The sequence below is a fragment of the Apteryx rowi genome, unplaced genomic scaffold, assembly GCF_003343035.1.
Source record: "Apteryx rowi isolate R43461 unplaced genomic scaffold, aptRow1 scaffold_26, whole genome shotgun sequence".
NCBI classification, from domain to species: domain Eukaryota; kingdom Metazoa; phylum Chordata; class Aves; order Apterygiformes; family Apterygidae; genus Apteryx; species Apteryx rowi.
Genome location: NW_020448974.1, coordinates 3,289,649 through 3,308,766, shown reverse-complemented (window position 1 = coordinate 3,308,766; position 19,118 = coordinate 3,289,649). Strand labels below are relative to the sequence as shown.

The 19,118-nt window shown below is 43.9% G+C and overlaps 1 protein-coding gene across 1 annotated transcript in view; it reads left to right on the top strand.

Annotated features, from left to right (window-relative positions):
* The window catches only part of RHBDL3 (rhomboid like 3), a 65,588-nt gene extending 46,935 nt beyond the window's left edge, over window positions 1–18,653 (top strand). Inside the window, exons 4-9 of the mRNA XM_026067508.1 lie at window positions 7,169–7,393; window positions 8,111–8,259; window positions 12,669–12,781; window positions 13,705–13,805; window positions 17,734–17,794; window positions 18,382–18,653. Of these exons, the coding sequence (XP_025923293.1) occupies window positions 7,169–7,393; window positions 8,111–8,259; window positions 12,669–12,781; window positions 13,705–13,805; window positions 17,734–17,794; window positions 18,382–18,653 (921 nt within the window). The remainder of the gene's footprint in view (window positions 1–7,168; window positions 7,394–8,110; window positions 8,260–12,668; window positions 12,782–13,704; window positions 13,806–17,733; window positions 17,795–18,381) is intronic.
* Window positions 18,654–19,118: the final 465 nt, after the last annotated feature.

Genomic DNA, 19,118 nt, shown 5'->3' with positions numbered 1-19,118 from the left:
CCACTGAAAAGAGTCTGGTCCCATCCTCTCGACACCCTCCCTTCACATACTTGTACACGTTGATAAGATCTCCTCTCAGCCTTCTCTTCTCCAAGCTAAACAGGCCCAGCTCTCTCAGCTAAGGCTAAGCTTTTAACCTGTTCTTCAGTTTCTGACTCAATAAATCTTCGCTAGAGCTTATTATGTAATATTACATATTTTGTGATCAATTAATATTACTTCCAAATACCTATGCAATTTTTCCTTCCATCTACTTGGTGATCAGAATTTTAAATCAGTRTTTGAGAGATTATTAATTTCTCATTAGATATTAAAAAGATATTAAGTATATTGTTTTTCATTTTCTTTTTGGAGTATGGTGGTTTTTTGTCAATTATACATGATAATTCACAGCGGGACAGGTTTGAACATGGCTAACAGCAGTGGCAGGGAACTCGTTTCCCTTTGTGGAAGAGACTTTGGTGGGTGAGCCAAGGCCATACATAAAAGACCTGATGTGATGTGATTGGTCATCTGATCATGTCTGTATTCATCTCCTGCATCTCAGTGTATTAAAACCCTTGCTGGAGTGCGCAGTTATGGCTCCAGTGCGCACTTCCAGGAGAGTTGAACACCCCTCCTGACAAATGTTCCTCACATTATCTTCATGTTGTTTTCCCTCCGATCTTGGAGAAAACTGGTAATGTGTCATCCCCTGAGGGGAAAAAGCTGTCAGAGGGCCAGGTGAGTATCTTGAAACTGAATAACTGGGATGCAAGAGCTGCTGTTGGAGCTTGTTCAGCTTGCACATCGATCTGAGTCCATTGGATACTGGCTACATGTAGCAGCAGAAGAGAGAACATTCTCCCAAGTGAACTAGTTTGGCAAATAATCATTATGCCAGTTACAGTAGAACTTAGCATAGAAATTTCCATCCTTAACCATAATTCCTCAGCTGTTTCCAATCACTTACAGCTGAAACTTGAGATGCAAGAAGTCAACTTAAATGGCTGTTTCAATTGAGTATATATCTAGAATACACGTGTGTATGGGAAATGGTATAAAGACATTTTAAAAATTCCATTGCTTCAGAAAATTAAATCTGAATTTATTTCAGATGCAGAACCCTTCCCAGTCCCAATGAAAAACTGAACATGTAGGGGGGATTGGTGTTTCAAAACTTGCTGCATTTTAACAGACAAAGCTTTTTGAACTAGATTGTTAGTTGTGTCCTACAAGCAGTGCTCTTGCACTTAGCCTTGAAGTCAGTGTCATTTCCCTTTTCTAACGGAAGTGCTGGAAGCTGTAGGGCTGGGACATTTAATAGGAGTTGAGACAAAGCCTTGAGCAGAGAATATTCCTGCAATGACCAAGACAACTTATTTGGTCTCTGCTTTCTCTCACTTTTCTTGAATCCCCAGAGGAAACCACGGCTTGGGCAGAGCAAATCAGGATGTTGGCATTTCCTTTGTTCTGTCTGATGCTCTTTGGGAAAGTGCTACCAGGTTGGTACAGAGRATGTGAACATCTGTGATAGATGAACTTGATGCTGAGCCATGTGTTTTGGGAGACGCAGTCTTTACCCACATTAGCATTTTGTAGAAGTGTGGAGTGAGGGAAGGAAATAAATGTGAATCTTGAAAGCAAAATTGATTGGAAAAGCTGCATTTGTAACTAAAGTGGATTATAAAACTGGAGCTGACAGAGGCTTTTTAAAAGCTTGTGCTAACTTTTGATTTAGTGTTCTGTCTCTTGGAGGATCAGAGCTGGGGAGCCGAATACATTGCCTGTTGCAGTGTGTTGGGTATTCAAAAATAGCCACAGACCAGCCTCAAAAATGCCGAAACACAATGGGCAGAAGTCCATGTTTTTCTAAGCCTCCTGAACTGGGCTGAATAAAAACTATGAAAGTGGTACTGTGCCCCACACAAGCCATRGAACTGAAGAGCTTAGATGGGGAAATGCTACGTGACTTGGCTGTTGTGATACTCCTGTGCTGGGACAGCAACAGTAGTACAGATGGCCAAGAAACCTGGCAAAATTGGTCTGCTAGTAGGAATAGCCAGTTTGCATTGCAAGCTGTGGATTACCTGAGACTCTTTCTAGACTGACATGGATTCTGAACAAAAGCAGGCCATCGTACTCTACTGAAATTTGGTGCTGTCCTAGACTAGACTGTAAGGACTCTTATCCTAAATTTTGACACTTTTAATCCTGGTTCAGATCTAAGTGGGCAAAAATTCTCCTTCCTCTGAGATATATCAAAGCCACCCTCTGAGCAGAGGTGTAGCAATGAGCCTTGTTTTGCTTTGGTGTGTTAATACCCAAAGGGCAGAGTTGGCAGTGCAGTTACAGGTCATGTCAGCCTGGCTGTTTTGCAAGGGAAATTTCTTTCTCTCTGCATAATAACTTTTTACAGGCATGAAGGACTGAGGAAACATGTTGTTTCTCCCCTTCATTCCCCACATACTATTTGTTGTACCCATCTGCCTGCAGCTTTAATATCACACTCATTAAAGAAGTCCCAGATCAGTTGCACAGAGAGAAGTTGAGGGGGCCGCCCTGTGCTTCTGGAGCCGTTATAATGTGCAGGCCAACAATCGGCTCAGTGTTCTTTCAGCTGATGAGTAAATGCTTGGCTCATAAATACCACTATTATGTAATTCCAAAATCAAGTCAGCAAATTGTGACCATATGGAAGAATCTCTTTTTGGGAAGATTTGAATATTCCAAAATCAGTCTGAGGAACAAAATAGGCTTCTCATTAAGAGTTGGTCAGAGCCACAATAGTGACTTAATCCTCTGTCTCTCCTCATGCCCTGGTTCCCCATCACCTCCTAGCTTGAGATTATAAATGTGATCCAAAGGCTGGGTTATGTGAGCAGGCACAGGACTGTCGTGCTTCTTGTGCCCCAGCAGTCAACTGTGCTGGCTCTTTGGAGTTCATTTCCTTGTCAGAGTGTTGGGCAATGGTTGCAGGTGGGGAAAAGCAGGATGTCTTCTTATTGCAAGACCTAATCTTAACAAGTGCTGTGTACATCTGGCCATCTGCATCTAAATGGATTGTGGGTGTTTTTGAGCATGCATGGTATGCTCCCAACAGTCTCTGTGTCCCTGCCTCATCTGGGTGTAAAACCACTCAAAGGCTATGATATTTAGATGGGGACTGGGCCTTCTTTCTATATCCTCTGCTTTAAAGTAGGCTTGGTAAATATTTTGTTTTCCTGCCTGAGGTAGGAAAAGGTTTAATTAGTGCTCACTAAGGGCTCTGAATAGTTAGAGTTGTAATTATGGGTACCAAAAGCTTTTAATTTTCTAGGTAAATTGAAACCTGGCTCCCCTTGATGCAGCATCCACTGTTGGTAGATACAGGGAATATCTTGTTTCTTGCTAAGCACATTCCCTCCAAGGAGCCTGTTGGGGTGTTGCAATCTGGGAAGAGTACACTTGGTGCTGCTGGATTTCTTTGTGTCCTCTGCAAGACTGCAGCAGTTCAATACCTGCTCTATTTCATTTACAGTTAGTTTTCTCATTGCCTCTTTGCTAAGAACTGGTGCATTTGAATACCCAGTAGACCCTCTATCCTCGGACAGGATTCCAGCCACCTAGGACGTTGGTCTCAAAGATCTTTTTCATCTCTAAATGCTTTGATCCCATGGCCTCATGTCTGAGATAACCATGAATGATTTCTCAGGAAATTTACTATGGTTTGTATTGACAAAATCGAGCTACTCTTAATTCATTTATATGTTTATCTGTGCCTATCGTACAGTATCTGGGGAGGGCTACTGATAAAAAATCAGTCAGGAAGAGAAGGCGTGCTTGCTACTTGCAAGTGTAGTTGATGTAAAACATCCATACCTGTTGTTCAGAGGGACTACTAATGGGTAGTGCCTCATGGCGTACAGAACAAACCTTGCAGTGTGTCTTTGCTGCACGCAAGTTCTTTCTCAGGCAGCGACACGTGCTCCCCAGAGAGCTGTCAGTGCTCTGCCCGAGGCTTTCCCTCACTCCTGTAATACCAATGTTTTCTGCTTTCATATGATTACCAGTTTAAATAACCTTTGGCGTTTTTTCATCCAGATGTGATCAGAAACAACTAATATGGAACACCTTGTAAAAATAATAGGATGTGAGAACAGGCAGTTGAGGGGACAAAGCTACCATTGCCTTTCATCGTTCCCCAGAGGAAATTGCGTTGTCATGAGCTTCCATTTTAGCTTCCATGCAGAGTTTGGAAGATCCTGTGTTTATTTTCCTCTCTTGAAGGAGAAAGGCAGGGCTCTCCAAACAGAAGGGCTTGAAGGCAGTGCAGCCTAGAGGTCAGAGAAGTCTTGCAACCTGGATTCTTCCACTGATTCCAGTGTCTGGTCTTGGGCAAGTCACCTAGTGTTGTGAGCTCCAGCTTCCCACCTCCCCAGGAGAGCCAAAGTCTTTGTTCATCTGAGATGGGACCTCCACAGTGATCCTGCAGTATCCTGCTCTTAACAAAACCAAGAAGATTTTTCCCCTCCACCTGGTTAATATGTCAGGGAATGCCTTCAGAAACATCATGCTGATGGTTTGCACTGCCCTGACTTGTTATTCGAGCCCTTTGGGCAGCAGTAGCAGTGGTGCAGAGCCAGACACTGGACTGACGTGGCTGTGCTGCATTCAGGTGACTGAACTGAGCAGGTCTCTTTTTGCCATGCTTAACGATGACAGATGGGCTCAGTGGTGCCTGGGTTAGGATCCTCCACTGAGCAAATTGAAGGAAATTTCCACGATGAGCCTAGCACAGGCATGAATGCTGGCAGCCACTGGGGTGTCCGATGCATCTTTCCCTCAGCAGCCTCTGCAGTGATGAGGAGATCATCTGCTGAGGGCTGTCAGCACTTCTTGATGCTGAAATGCAAGGATTGTTTTCTTTAGTAGACTCTGGAAATTATGATTTTCCATTGATGTGCTGCAGCAGGGAAAGGCATGGAGTGTTTTGTGGTAGGCAGGAAAATCAAACATATCACTGCAGTTAAAAGAGACATAGCAGCAGCTTCAGAGGACTGTCAGGTTTCTTCATCTGTAGCAGACAAACTGACACTTTCAGTCTGAATTTAGTCTCGTTCACAAGACACTTGAAGCCGGATAGAACAGACGTGAAGTCTGCGAGGGAGCATACACAGTATGTCTCTGACCAGCTGCGCCCAACTAACCCGGCGAGAAGCTTTCTTCTGCAGACCCAACAAGGTCATTAGGTGGCCAAAGGTGCGTTTTGCAACAAAGGAACATCTGTCACCTACCAGAAGATATCCCACAAATGCAAAGGAAAGCCTTACAGCTGGTAGAAGTTTCTCTATGAAAACATTGTCTTTCAACATGAACAGGCTTTCTTAATGCAACAAAAGATCACCAACAATTTTTATTCTATTCTTTTGTAATTTTAGAGAAAAGCTGTTGGATGGCAGACTTGAGAAGACAGAAAGAAAGATTTTTGTGGACAGATTTTTTTCTCTTCTTTGCCTTTTCTGTTTCTACCAACAGTGTTCTTTTGCAAGTGTTTTATCAATGAGGAAAGGCAACGGAAAGCAAAAGAGAACAGGAGGAACAATAAGAAAGAAGAGAGTTTTGGGGGTAAAACTCCTTTCTCCCTAAAACAACTCAAAAACAAAAAAAGAAATATTTTTCCCCAAAAACCTAAAATGGATCGGAGCTTCTTTTTTTTATTTTTTCACCAAGAATTCCAGTCCTTCTTCCCCCAGTTGCCTGTCAGTGCAACTGGCCGGTTGCTCACAGCAGTGAATAGGTGGGACTGGCTGCATACAGAAGACTAAGGAGGGATGGGTGGCTGCTGGGAAAACAGGTTGCAGAGCCTGTGCACAGCACTTGAAAGGCCAATAAACCATCACCTCAGATGGCCCCTTTGTCTTCCTCCAGTGATTAACAGGAGGTTGCTCCCTGCAGTGATTACTGTGTTTTAAGCAGCTTGGTCCAGCTTGCAACAGTTACCCAGCTGCCTGGGCACTGAGAGTGCAAGCTCTGGGCTTCAGAGCTATCCTGTCTTCAGGATATTAGCCGAAATCGGAGTGATCCAAGACAACTGGAAGCCAACGCTGTTGCATGTCATCTCTCATTTGGTTCTAGGAGACTGAGGATGCTGGTGGTTTCTGAGTTCACTTAGCAGTTACCTCAGAAGAGGGACAAGACTGTCATGCTCACTTTGGTGCCTTTCACTGCAAAAAGGTTCCCCTGCAGTGATCTTTATCCACAATTAAAGACATTATCTTTTAAGCCTTCTCTGCCAAAGATTCAGCCAGTGAATCTAATGCAGCAGGTTTGTTTGACATCAGGGCTAATTAGTAATTACCCAAATCTTGGAGCAAGCTCTTTCAGACCTGATTTTTTTTTCTCCAAGCAGGCTAGGCATAAAATTCCATCTGCCTAATTTGCAAATGCAATTGCTTTAATTATGCATCCAAATAGGGAAAGTGTATGCTCAAAAGACAGATAGCTAATTCTGTGCACGTATGATGATAATGCATATACAAATTAGCTGTGTCCTCCAAAGCTTACACCATCTGAAAATTTGCCCCCTCAGAGGATAACTGTTTAAAAAACAACAACAACAAAAGCCAAACTGTCCCCTCTTACAAGTTTACAACAGCTAAGACACCAGTTTAGCCTGTGTTTTGTTGGTGTTGCTCATGTGGTTGTTCTTGTTTTATGCAACATATCCTTTTCCTTGCCTGGAGCTAACTCCTGCCAAGAAGGATCAGAACCCAAGGGTTAGATGCTGTGAGTGTACCTGTGTGCTATATTGAAGAAATTCCCTACCCCAAGAGATGGCAGGCACAGAGAGGTGTGACAGAGCAGGGGGAGCCAAGGGTAGGAGGACACAGGGACTTTTTTTGATAACTGGTTGTGAAGGCAGTAGATGGAGGGTTGGACAATCGGCCAGAGAGCTCAGCTGGATGCATCAACAGCCCCTGCTCTGCCCTGACCTCCTCTATGGGCACTGTAATAGCAGACCCTGGTACTCTTCCACCATGTGGGTCATCCTGTGATCAGGCTGAGACTTGGCTCCTCCATCTCCAGCCTGGTGGTGGTCCTCCTGCCTGCCTAAATCTTGGCCCTGTCAAACTGGCACAAATCTCCCCTGATGGTTGTACCAGGCCTTGCTTTGTCCTCATGGTTTCTTCCTTTTCTTTTCACCCAGATGAGCAACAAAAGGTCGAATAGCTTTCGCCAAGCCATCCTTCAGGGGAACAGGAGGCTGTGCAGCAAGGCTCTGCTGGAAGAAACGGGGCTGAGCCTATCCCAGAGGCTGATCCGGCATGTTGCATATGAGACCCTGCCACGAGAGATAGACCGGAAGTGGTACTACGACAGCTATACCTGCTGTCCTCCACCCTGGTTCATGATTACCGTCACTATTGTAGAGGCAAGTACCTTAATGCCCTCTCTCTGGGAACCCACCCCATGCTGCCAAAGGCTTTGCTGGGACATGAACAAGGGCTACAGTGGGACAGGTCTGGACCTAGAAAAGGACAAGCATGAAGCTAATATGGCCACTATGGCTTGTCGGTGTGTGTGCAAGTGGAGACTGTGATCCTGTCTGTCTCCAAGTATGGATATTAGTCACTGAAGCAGTTTGTATATGAACCCAGTTTGGAAAACTAATGCAAAACTTTTTGAAGAGTGAAAATCTGGACTGTTCTATGGAAACTAGTGATTCACATACTGGATTTTGAAGAAATATTTCCGTAAGGCAACCTGTTCTGTGAATGGAGAGGAAAAGGAGGAGACAGGAACTGGATTAAGTATTCTGACCCGCTCATCTCTTGCCCAAATGAGATCTTTGCTCAGTAGCCAAGTGATGCACTAGAATAAGTGCAGAGAAGGATAACCTATGGCCCTGATCAGGTAGGGTGCTGATTTTCTCTGACTTAGTGGCTGGCATGTTACAGAAAGCCACATACAGAATCATGCCAGTGTGTTGCAGATTCCTCAAAACAGGGAATTTTCATGGCTGTGTGAGGCTGTCAACTGGGAGAAAAATCGTTGTACAGTTTACTTTCCTTTCCATGAATTTGAGTTAAAAAGTGTATTTCAGTGAGAGAAGGCATTTGCTAACTGAGGAATCTTCCTGCTTTTCTAGGTTGCCTTTTTTCTTTACAACGGAGTGGTATTAGACAGATTTGTGCTGCAAGTCACCCATCCCTTATACCTGAAGAACTCATTAGTTTACCATCCTCAGCTCCGCGCTCAGGCTTGGAGGTACCTAACCTACATATTCATGCATGCAGGGTGAGTACTTACAAACTGCAGAGATCCCCCACAGTTCAGGTTTCCCAGAGAGCGGGAGGAGGAGAAAGTGACTGAATCAGCTCAGAAACTGATGAAAAAAAAATCAATTCTGAATGATGTATAAAAATCTGAAGTTGTTGTAGGGTCTTGGGCAATGTGTGGCAAACCTTCACAGCTCTCTGAAGGGAGGAGGCAAGCTAAGGAATTTAACAGATGCTGCCCTTCTCCCAAACAGTGTTGGGACCACACACACCTCTTAGCGTGCGCTTTGCAGTGTGTACTTCCTAAAACTCACCAGAGAGAAGCCCAGTGTCCCTCTAGAGGAGGTGTGCAAGTGGTGGAATGAACCTGCAAAGATGCTGGACTGGTATTTAAGAGTTACATGTTATATTCTTGACCCTGCCACAGAGTTTCTAGTTGAGGTTGGGAAAATCAATTAAGCTCCCTATGCCTACAGCATGTCCTCACTTAGTAATGTTGTCCCTTCTGTAGGGACTGAGATAATGCCTAGAAGCCTGAGTCAAGACTGAACACCTATTTTGTACACCCTGTACAAACAGCAGTGCAAGATAATTTTTGTCCTGAAGAGTTGACAGTCTTGACTGATCAAATGGACAGAGAATGGTCCACCTTGTGCAGAATGAACATGCACAGTAAAATGAACTGTCCTTCATCCTATGGGAGGTATGTAGCAGACTTGAGAAGAGAATACAAGATTGTTCCAGTCCTCCCAAGATTCAAAGAGACTTAATTATGTGATGTTAGTGGTACCGTGGTGATGAGTGAATGTCATAGGAAAGTTCATTCATGTACAAAACACCCTGCTCCCTCTATCTTCACACATTTCTGGCAGATAATTGTGATTTTCTGTAATTTTGTCATAGAAAAATCACAGCAACAAGATTTTTAGCAGTTGTTTACAATTTGAAACTGGATAAAGACCCTTTGTTGTTAAGTGGAAAGCTCATATTCCCATCAGTCAATGTTCTCCTTTAAAAGGCCAAAAAGATCAAACTGATCTTTTCCTTTTTCTGCCAGGAAGTGAATGTCCCTTTCTGGAATGACCGCCTCAGTGTGTAATTGCCCTTGAGTACAAGATGTGGCCCAGATCTCTGGATAAAAATTGTAGTCAGGACAGAACTGACTTGACCCAAGGGGAAAGTAGAAACAAAATGCTAGAGGGAAATTCTAAACCTGGTAAGATCCAGACTTTGCATGCCAGATCCCTCCAAAAAGTCCTCTGTATACAGGTTCCAACCTATTGGGCTAGAAGTGAGACTGGTTATGTAAATGAGAATTAGAAAGGTCCATCACTGAGGATGTGGGGAAAGCTAGGCTTGTAAGAGAAAGGAACACTTGATTTTAACTAATGTTAACTAATTTGTATCTGGGTTTTCTTTGGGTTTTTGGGTTTTTTTTGGTCTATTGTGTTTGTGTAACCACAGATTGCTTTGGGTTCCATTTGAAGAGAAGCAGTTGCACAATGACAATTTCTGCAGCATTCAGGTGTCTTCCTGTATCACTTGTGGCATGCTTTCCTAACCTGTGCAAGGTCACCCTTTCCGGTAGCAGGCAGTACTCTGGCACTCTTCACACTTATTGTCTGAAAAGTATATCAGGTTTATTTTCCATCTGTAGCTGGCTTCGGAGATGAACAGCGGTGAAGGTGGTGTGCAGGAGATTCCTTGCTTCTGTGTTGGATTCCAAGCTCTGTAGCCATGTAGCCCTCAAAACAATGACAAGTCCTGCTTGAACAATAAACTCCATGGTTTATCTGTAGTATCTGGAGTTAGGCTAAATGTTCATTTATTGCTAACTCCTTTGTGTTGAGCTCCTTTCATTTCAGAAGAACAGATAAATCTTGAAAAGGTAATAACATTTTTAGTGGAAGCCCATCATTCTCCTCTCATTTTCAAACAAGAGGCTAACACAATGCCATGGGGTCTATTGTTATCCGGCTTCCTGCTGAGACTTTAAAATGGTAATGTGGACTGCTCCTTAATTTAGTGCTCTCGGTCTGCTTTTCCTTGAGCAAGTGACAGTCGGAAGGTGTCCGAGAAGGCAGCAGTTGCTAAGGCTTGGCTGACTGTGCCTCTAGAAAGATTCCAAAAATGCATGGGCTGTGTTTCAGCACTGATGGAGGGAGCTTTGTAATGGCAGAAAAGGCAGGCAAAGTTGTAAATTCTGCCCTTCTGCTTTCATGGAAAGCAGACGTTGATTATCTGGGGCCCACGCATTTGTAGCACTGCCATAACTAATGACTTGCATTGATGCTCAGTTCCATTTGTTTGGTCCCAGGGAAGGCAAAAGTCTTCAATAAATCAATGAAATTGTCATTTCAAGAATGACGCATTCAGCACTGGCAAAGGCTAATTATATTTTATGGGTGCTTATTGACTGTGGAGCCTTCAATGCTCTTAGCATGATGGGGAGGAGGAGTGAATGGGAGCACTCCTGGAAAGTCTTTTAAGAACAGCTGTGAATCAGAGCAGTCACTTTAGAGTCTAGGATAAACTTTGTCGAGCTCTTACAAAAGCTGCCTTTGAAAAATAAGACCCAGTGCTTTGTGTGAAAATGTCAGGCACCGCCTCATGACGTTAACTGTATGCCAGCCGAAGCTTCTTCCCTCCTCACTCTAAAAGGGCACTTGGATGCTTTGACTCTTTTCTGTGATCTCTGTTTGACCTTTACTGCTCATTCCTCATTCAGTTCTCAAGTTCTGTGAACGTGCAGGATCAGAACAGAAGCCTGAATGTGTCCATGCCCAGTGGCTTCAAAGGCACCGAGCAAGGTGATAAACACACTGTTATGTGCAGCAATTGCAACGGCAAATCGTGGTGCAGAGTGTCTGATGCAAGGAGAGAAACGCATCCATAGAGAGAAATGAGGTGTAAACAAACCTGTTAAGAGATCAGGAGAGGACAGTGTCCTGTGGTATCGTTTCTAGCCATCTTTGACAGTCCAACTTTAAATTCTCCTTCATGAGACTGTTCTATCAATTGCTGCATCTTACCATCAGCACTTTTTTTCTGATGTATATGGGAAATTGCTATGGTAACATGAAGAAAGACCAAAACAGTAAAATGCATGTAACTTAAACCGATGATTGCTAAGGACTGTCTGTGAGCAATCCATTTCTGCTATAAAATAGGACATGGATTTACAGTGCATTAGCTACTTTGCACTCGCTCCCCCAAAAGATGCTAGTCTTCTGCATTAAGGGTGGATTTGTGTCATTTAGGTCCACCTGCTTTGTAAGCGGATTCAGGCACTCTTCATATGGAAAAGAGTATACCCCTGGGGACCAGTGTGATGTGGCCATTTGGCAAGGATCACAGCCCTGTGGGCTTAGCGTAAATCTCAGACACTAGCAGAGTACCGAAGATGGACCCTGTTCAGGGGCCTGATGCTGTTGTTACATCAATGGAAGATCCTTCAGCTGGCAAAGGGATAGGTAAATACTTGTATGGAGCTTTGAAAAGTAGCAAGACAGTCTTGTTAAGTATTATTGATTAGAACAACAGACAACTTGTGTTGAAACTATTGATTCTGCACAGCAGAAATCTGCTGCATGGGGATCTTTATCAAATATGCGCATCTTAGCTGTCACGCTGTCTACCTCTAGACTGCATGTGGCCCTGCACTTGCTGATGTGCACAATGGGGTTTCTACCAGACCAGTCTCAGCCCAGCTCTTCCCATTGTATTCAACAGGAGTTTTGATGTTGATTGTAATGGGAACAAGAGTAGGAGAACAGAGATCTTCACTGAATACACTTGGTGTCCTACTGTGCTGCCAACCTGTGTCAGCCAGACATGAAAACTCCCTGTGCTTCCCACTCTGACCATGATCACGTTGAAGCAAACTCAGAGAGAGGCAGACAGCACAAACTGTAAAACTGCATTGTGTGTCCACAACAGAATAGGGGGACTGCTAGGCTTACCTTGCTGTTAACTCAATATTCACTCCCCATCATGGCAATGTAATACGCTCAGGGAAGGCTGTGTCATTAGGAAGGGAGAAGAGAAGAGCAAGAAAAGTTTCTGGGTTCTTTTCCTGGCTCTTTTGCCATCTTGCTGCATTTTTTGGACAAGTCATTTCACTTCTTCATATTTTTCAACCCCTCTGTTTAAAAACGAAAAAAGTGTCATTAATAACTGAAAGTGCTCTGAGGTCTTTGGCTGAAAAGACCCAGGAAGATATCAAAGAGATAATGAGCATCAAGGAGGGAAGGAACATCTCAGCTCTAGGTCTGATTGTTCCAGAAACTATTGTTTTTCCTAGTGTTACCGTCTACTTTCATGCAGCAGACGCTATTTGATCTCCTTTCCAAGACTTCACTATCTCAAGGGTAAGAAGGGGGACAAAAAATTAGAAAGGAGGACAACTGTCATTCTTCCTTGCCACAGGATAGAACACCTTGGACTCAATGTTGTCCTTCAGCTCTTGGTTGGGGTTCCCCTGGAAATGGTGCATGGAGCAGCAAGGATCAGCTTTGTCTACATTGCTGGAGTTGTGGCAGGTAGGTGACACTTCTGGATGGTTTCAGATGGAAAAGTATCTGAAAATGATCTGTGCTGACTTTCTTAAGATTTGGGTGTCAGAGAAAAGCAGTCACTGATTTTATAACTGTGTTTTTAAACTTTTTTGGAGGGTGGAGGTGGGAAATATGCTACAGCTTGACATCTCTTTCTAACTAGCCATAGGCTTTGTGTTTAGGAGCCCTGCTAAAACTAACTGTTACTTCAAAATAGCTTTGCTGTAGATGGTCTTCATGAATGTGTCTGTGGAGGTCACACTGTTCCTTTCTTCCTGTGTCCCATGGAGGCCTAGAAGAAAGGTGTCATCAAAAGCATCCATTGCCCCCCTGCATGAAGGGTCAGTTTTTTTCCAGGTCTGGTATCAGTTTTTCCTCCTTTTGACCTGTGTTCTCTGGTTCCTACAGCCTGAGTAAGCAAGAAGTATCTGGCTGCAGCCTTTGAGCAGTGTACAGGAACCTGAAAATTCATTTATATGTGAAACCATGGGGTTTGATTGATTTTTAGTTTGTGCTGTATTGCTTTTATTTATGTTTAGCTTTTCCAGCAGTTTGGAAGTGATGGAACTTAGCTGACAATAGATCAACATCTAATTAAAACAGGAGGAGAGTGTGAGAACAACCAAGGGCTTCACAGTGAAACTCAGGCAGGGATTGACTGCCTTAGTTCAAGATTTATAATGATTTTTTTCTTCAGCTACATAATTTTAATTTTTTCCATAATGAGCAGATAAAGCCATTGTAAAATGGGCTGCATTGAGTACTAATAAATCCCATACTCTCTTTGATTTCCCCATGTATTGCTGACCTTCAGCCATTAACCCAGAACAGGCAGTAGCAGGGACGTAAGTGGGAAAGAGTGTTTTTATTTGGCTAGCAATTGTAATAAACCTTGTTCTTCCTCCCAGGGTCCCTTGCGGTGTCGGTAGCTGATATGACTGCGCCTGTGGTGGGCTCCTCTGGAGGTGTGTATGCACTCGTCTCTGCTCACTTGGCCAATATAGTCATGGTGAGTACCAGAATGACTGTCTAGCCTCTTTGAAAGTGAAGGAATCCAGCCAGGTCTGATGGCCCCAGCGACTAGAAATAGCGCCTGACCCAGCTGTTGGTCATTCAGGGCTTGCCATGGTTAACAGCGTCTTGTCTCAGTGGTCTGGTCCTGGACTGGAAATGTTACATTGCAATTGGTGGGGGCTTGGTATCCTGACTGGCAGCCTGTCAGCAGAATCCAGAGACAAGACTTACCAACTTGCTCCAGGCTATCAGCTCTCCTTACAAGGGCTGAGAAATGTTTGGAAGAGAAGCAGCTGACTGGCTTTGCAGGATTTGCAGGGCTGTTTCTGTCTTCATGTGTTGTGTCATGTTAGCTGCTACCTAAGGGAATTTCAGTATTTGGTGGATTTGGGTGCAGAATATCCCTTACCTCCTTTTGTAATACCCAGACTGAATCTGACCCCGGCCATACTAGTGATAATATTTTTTTGCTGTTTCATGTAATGAAGTACTTTACAAAGGTCAGTAAATACCAGCATCTTCATCTCTCTAAGACTTGGAAACAACAGCTCATCCAAGGTACTCAGCAAAGCAGTGGCAAAGCCCAGCACGTCTGCCTGTGTGACCCCTAAGCTGACTGCCGGGTGAAAGCTGCTTTGCTGAGAGAGATATTTTTGCTGTGATTAGGATTCATGTGTGGTGGTATACGGCTGCATATCTGCCCTGTACCAGCAATGTCAGAGCAGAATAACCATAAAAATGATGGTAATGCAGCCTCCCCTGGGGTCTGAGTGGGAAGACAGTGAGAGTCAGCTGCAGTGGAGACAGAAGGTCTGTTATGGGCGCTGGAAAACGTGTGCGTGTGTGGTGGTACTCGTGTCAAGCCTAAAAGAAAACCTTGTATTTAATGCAGTCAGCAGGCCTGAGCTGCAACCCACAAGCCAGTGCTGCTCCAGGCAGCCTTTCTGGCAGCTGGGAATGGGGGAAGTGAGTGATTTCCTGCACAGAATAGGTCTCTTTTGCTGTCTTTGAGTTTTTCAGAGCATGAATGAGCTGGAGGCTATCACCAGAATTAGGACACCAAGTGTCTGGCAGAGGTGGGGAGAGGAGGAGAGGGGATGCCCCTATCCCACAGGGTTCCTGTTGAGGAAATGCCTCCTGATACACAGTTATGTTCAGTATGAATTGTGGCCCATGCTTCTGTTGGCTCAGTGGTGGGAGGGTGTTTTCTGTCACTCAGACGGTGCTAGTGCAGATACGGGGTTTCTTCACACTGAGATTCGTGGGGTCGGAGGGGGAAATTGGAGGAAATTTGGGTTTGCTTTAGAGGAAGAGGCTCTGCCAGAAGGAGGGAGGGAGTCTTCAGCAGTGATCTGCTTATGCTTCTTAGAACATTGCAAAAGGATCTGTCGTTATACCACTCATTGGCCTCCTCCAAAAGTATTTAGCAATTCCTATGGTAGCACCTCCATTATCAGCCGTTTCCTCTCTCTCCTGATCTGAAATGACTTTTATTGCCTTCCCCATTCTGGTGAGTTTTTTGCTTTTCTTCCTCCCTTTCCCCACTCTCTCTGCTCAACTAATATCTTGATGTGACACTGTTATGTACTGAAAAAGATGTTGGCCATTTGCCACTCAGTTGAATTGCTGGTAATGCTTGTTTTTTTTGCAAAGGTGCTTTGAGCATGCTGAGGAAGAGGAGGGACTGGTGCAGGGAGGGTCTCATTTGAATCTTCTGTTCCCTTATGCCTCCTGGTAACCAAAGGAAATGAAAACATCCCTGCTCGTAAAAATAAATATTCTTGGAATTAAATACATAAAATAACCAACAGGGGGAAGCAATAAAGCATCTCACCCTAAGGAAAAGAGTAAAGGGAGAAATTCAAAACAGCTCCATGGAAATGAAGTGCAAAGGAACCAGCACAGTATTAATCAGCATGAGTTCAGAGCCTTCTGATGGGGTTAGGTGTCTCTGTGGAGAGAGAAAATGAGTTGCTTATTTTGTAGAGATTGCATTTTTGCAGTCACAGAAGTGATTTACAGACAGATCCCACATAAAACTTGAATATATGTTATGTGTTTTACAGAATATTCCTTCAGCAGGCTGAAAAGTCAGCGGGTGCTGTTGAACTTAGGCTGAAGAGTTTACAAATATTTTTTGTTCGACATGATGACCAGGTAGTTTGTCACAAGAGGCCTGCTGACAGGGAGATGTTCCAGAACATTATTAAGGCCTGGTATCCGATACCACTATCAACAGGCAAAATTTCCTTTACTGCTTAAAAATAATAATAATGTGTTGTCATACATCTGGGTTTCCCAGGACGTGATCTCTTTTTCTGCTTGGAAATTTTTTGCAAGTGGACAAAGAGGAATTTGGACATTTCTCCGAGGATTTCTGACTATCATTCAGAAATTCTTATTCCACCATATTGACTAATGACCGAGCCTGAAAACAGAGGCAGCCAAATTGAGACTTTCTTACTGAGCTGTTTCCTTGCTTCACTTTTATTGAGGTCTTCATTATTTGTGCTCCACAGAAGATTCTGAATTCCAGGGAGACTGAAGTACAGGCAGTAGCACTGGAAAAGCACAATAGGACTTGAATGCACGGAGAAGTCACTTGACAGGGTACCGTGTTGGCCCACCAAGTGAACCATGATCAGCTGATGTGATGTTAACCAGGATGGTTCTTGTTTGTGTTGAATGCTAGGTACTGCTTAACATAACTTTGCTTGATGTTGTCTAGTACATCAGGGTTTCCCAAGGTGGGTAAATTAATGTATTTTCAGTAGTTGGAATTTAAGGTGAAACTTCATACTAACATGTAAAGCTTAGTCCCCCTGAAATTCAACATTCAGGCAATTTGGAATGAGAAAGGAAATATTATAGGATACTTATAATTCTAGAATTATACCTGTTCATTTATTTGCTAAGTAACACTGTTTTTAGCTGTCCATTTTAGCTGTCCATATTGTAACATCTATTTGATTTCCCTCTTCAAATACTTTTAACTCTAAGTTCAGTTTGTTCTCTCTTCAGAGAGAAAATTTAGATGAAGTTATAAAACTGTCAGTGCCTGGACAATTAAAAGAAAACAATTAGGCCTGTCTAGTCTTGGGCTATTTCCAATCCCTCGTATATGGCAAAGACSAACTGCTTGTACAGAGGAGCCAGTGACCTGGATTTGGAAGAGTCGTTCTTCAGCCCTAGGATTTCTGGCTGGTGGTTTCTTTTCAGGAGAATGATCTGCATCAGGGAGCAGAGCTGTCTGCAGCAAGGGGCAGGGACTGTGCTGGGCTAGAGGGTCTGAGGGCTGAGCACTCTGAGAAATGCGGGGATTAGGCCCAGCTCTGGAGGACTTTTTTCTGGGAGTTTGGGCAGCTCTGTTGCCCTTCTGTCTCTGCTCTCTCATCCAAAATCAAATAGGGATTGTCTTTATCTTGGTCAGGGGATTGCTGTGAAGCTTTATTCAAGACTCTTGAGATGCTCTGAGGAAATGCAGAGATTAATTTGTTGTTGTTTATTTTGTGCGCAAACACTTGTCTGTTGGCTCTGCTGACTGTCAGTCATTAATGGGGGCTCTTCCCACCCTCTGGAGAAGACCTAGGACAGCCCAGGGCCAGGCCAGTGTCAGAGACAGAGCCAGGCTGGCTGGATGTCAGGCAAGGAAAGTAAGTCAGTAAGACTGCCAAGCAAAGCAGTTATAGATTTGTCCATAACTTGGACATATCTATAATATGTCCCTTATGGTTACGTCCTCTGTGATTGACAGATCTGTACTGGTGTGGCGAGTGGAGAAGCTGTGGCCAGGTGGTAAAGGCAGTGGAAGAGGCTTGTTTCCAGGAATGTTCACCCTTGACACTCCTCCAGTGCAGATCTGAATGCAAAATCCTTCCAGGTTTGCATTCTGCGCCACTTTATTTTCCTTGTCTCTTTTCCAGAACTGGTCAGGAATGAAGTGCCAATTCAAACTGCTGCGCATGGCTGTTGCCTTGATCTGTAGTAAGTATCACACAATATTTGGCACATACACGATCCTGCTTTGTTTGTCCTTGTCACAAGAGTTCACACTAATTCAGGGAGTTTTGACTTTGCAGCAGTTTTGGTAGGAACCTGCAGCTGGATCTTCTGGCAGCAGAAACCACATCACACTTGAATGCAGATTTTGGCTTTCAATGCAAGCATTTGTAGAGAACGATTTGTTGTTAGCCAGCATCTGTAGCTTGTGGCATTTGTGAAGATCTGGGACTTAGATGGCTTGTTTTTGAATTCTCAAACAAGCCATGCTTTCATAATGCTAATGGTTAGGCTTCCTGACGCAGTTCCCATCTGGGATGGCAACAGCATTATACAAACATTAATGAATTATCTTCCAGGCATACCCCCAGGGTGGCACTGCAAGGGCAACTAGGCCATGTATTCACCACAGACAATTGTCTTCGAAGTCTAACTCACACTTTGTATGATTTTGATATAAAATTTTGGAAAGAGAATATTCTCCCACCTGTCTACACTCCCGCAAGCCCAAGCTGCCACCAACCATTCAGGAGACCTAGACGATGACTTTCTTTTTCCTTCTGTAATTCCAGTGAGCTTTGAATTTGGAAGAGCCGTGTGGCTGCGATTCCACCCCTCTGCCTACCCGCCATGCCCTCACCCCAGCTTCATGGCTCACCTGGGAGGGGTGGTGGTTGGAATCACTCTTGGTGTCATCATCCTGAGGAACTATGAGCAGAGACTCCAAGACCAGTCCTTATGGTGGATCTTCCTTTCTATTTATCTCATTTTTGTCTTGTTTGCCATCTTCTGGAATATCTTTGCCTACAGCCTGTTGGATCTGAAGCTACCTCCCCCTCCCTGAAAAAGCACAGGACAAAAAACTCTGGAGAGTGGAACTCGTCTGCCGGCTATGTTAAATGAATCAACATGGAGGATCTATTTTTATATGAAACTTAGGGGAGGATGATTCTTTTGAACACAAGCATGTGCTGAAGGAAGCACTTAAAGGTCTCACAAGCGAATGGGCTGATCAGTTTGAGCATGAATCTAGCAGGTACTGCAATACTGGCTGGCTTGGACCCTGCAGTTTTTCTACTGCAAGGGCTCCTGTGGGACAGCTTGTACCTGGGCATTTATTGCTTGGTTTGTTAGCACACATCCATGTTTTGTATGGGCTATTTTTATTTTCCGGGTCGGTGCTGTACTTGTGGCCAATTGTTGAACAAAACTCCTCAATGTTACTGAACACTAGAATGGAAAAAGAGCAGACATTTACTAACTAGATACTCACGTGATATTCACAAGGCAGCTTGGGTTTGGTTTCAAC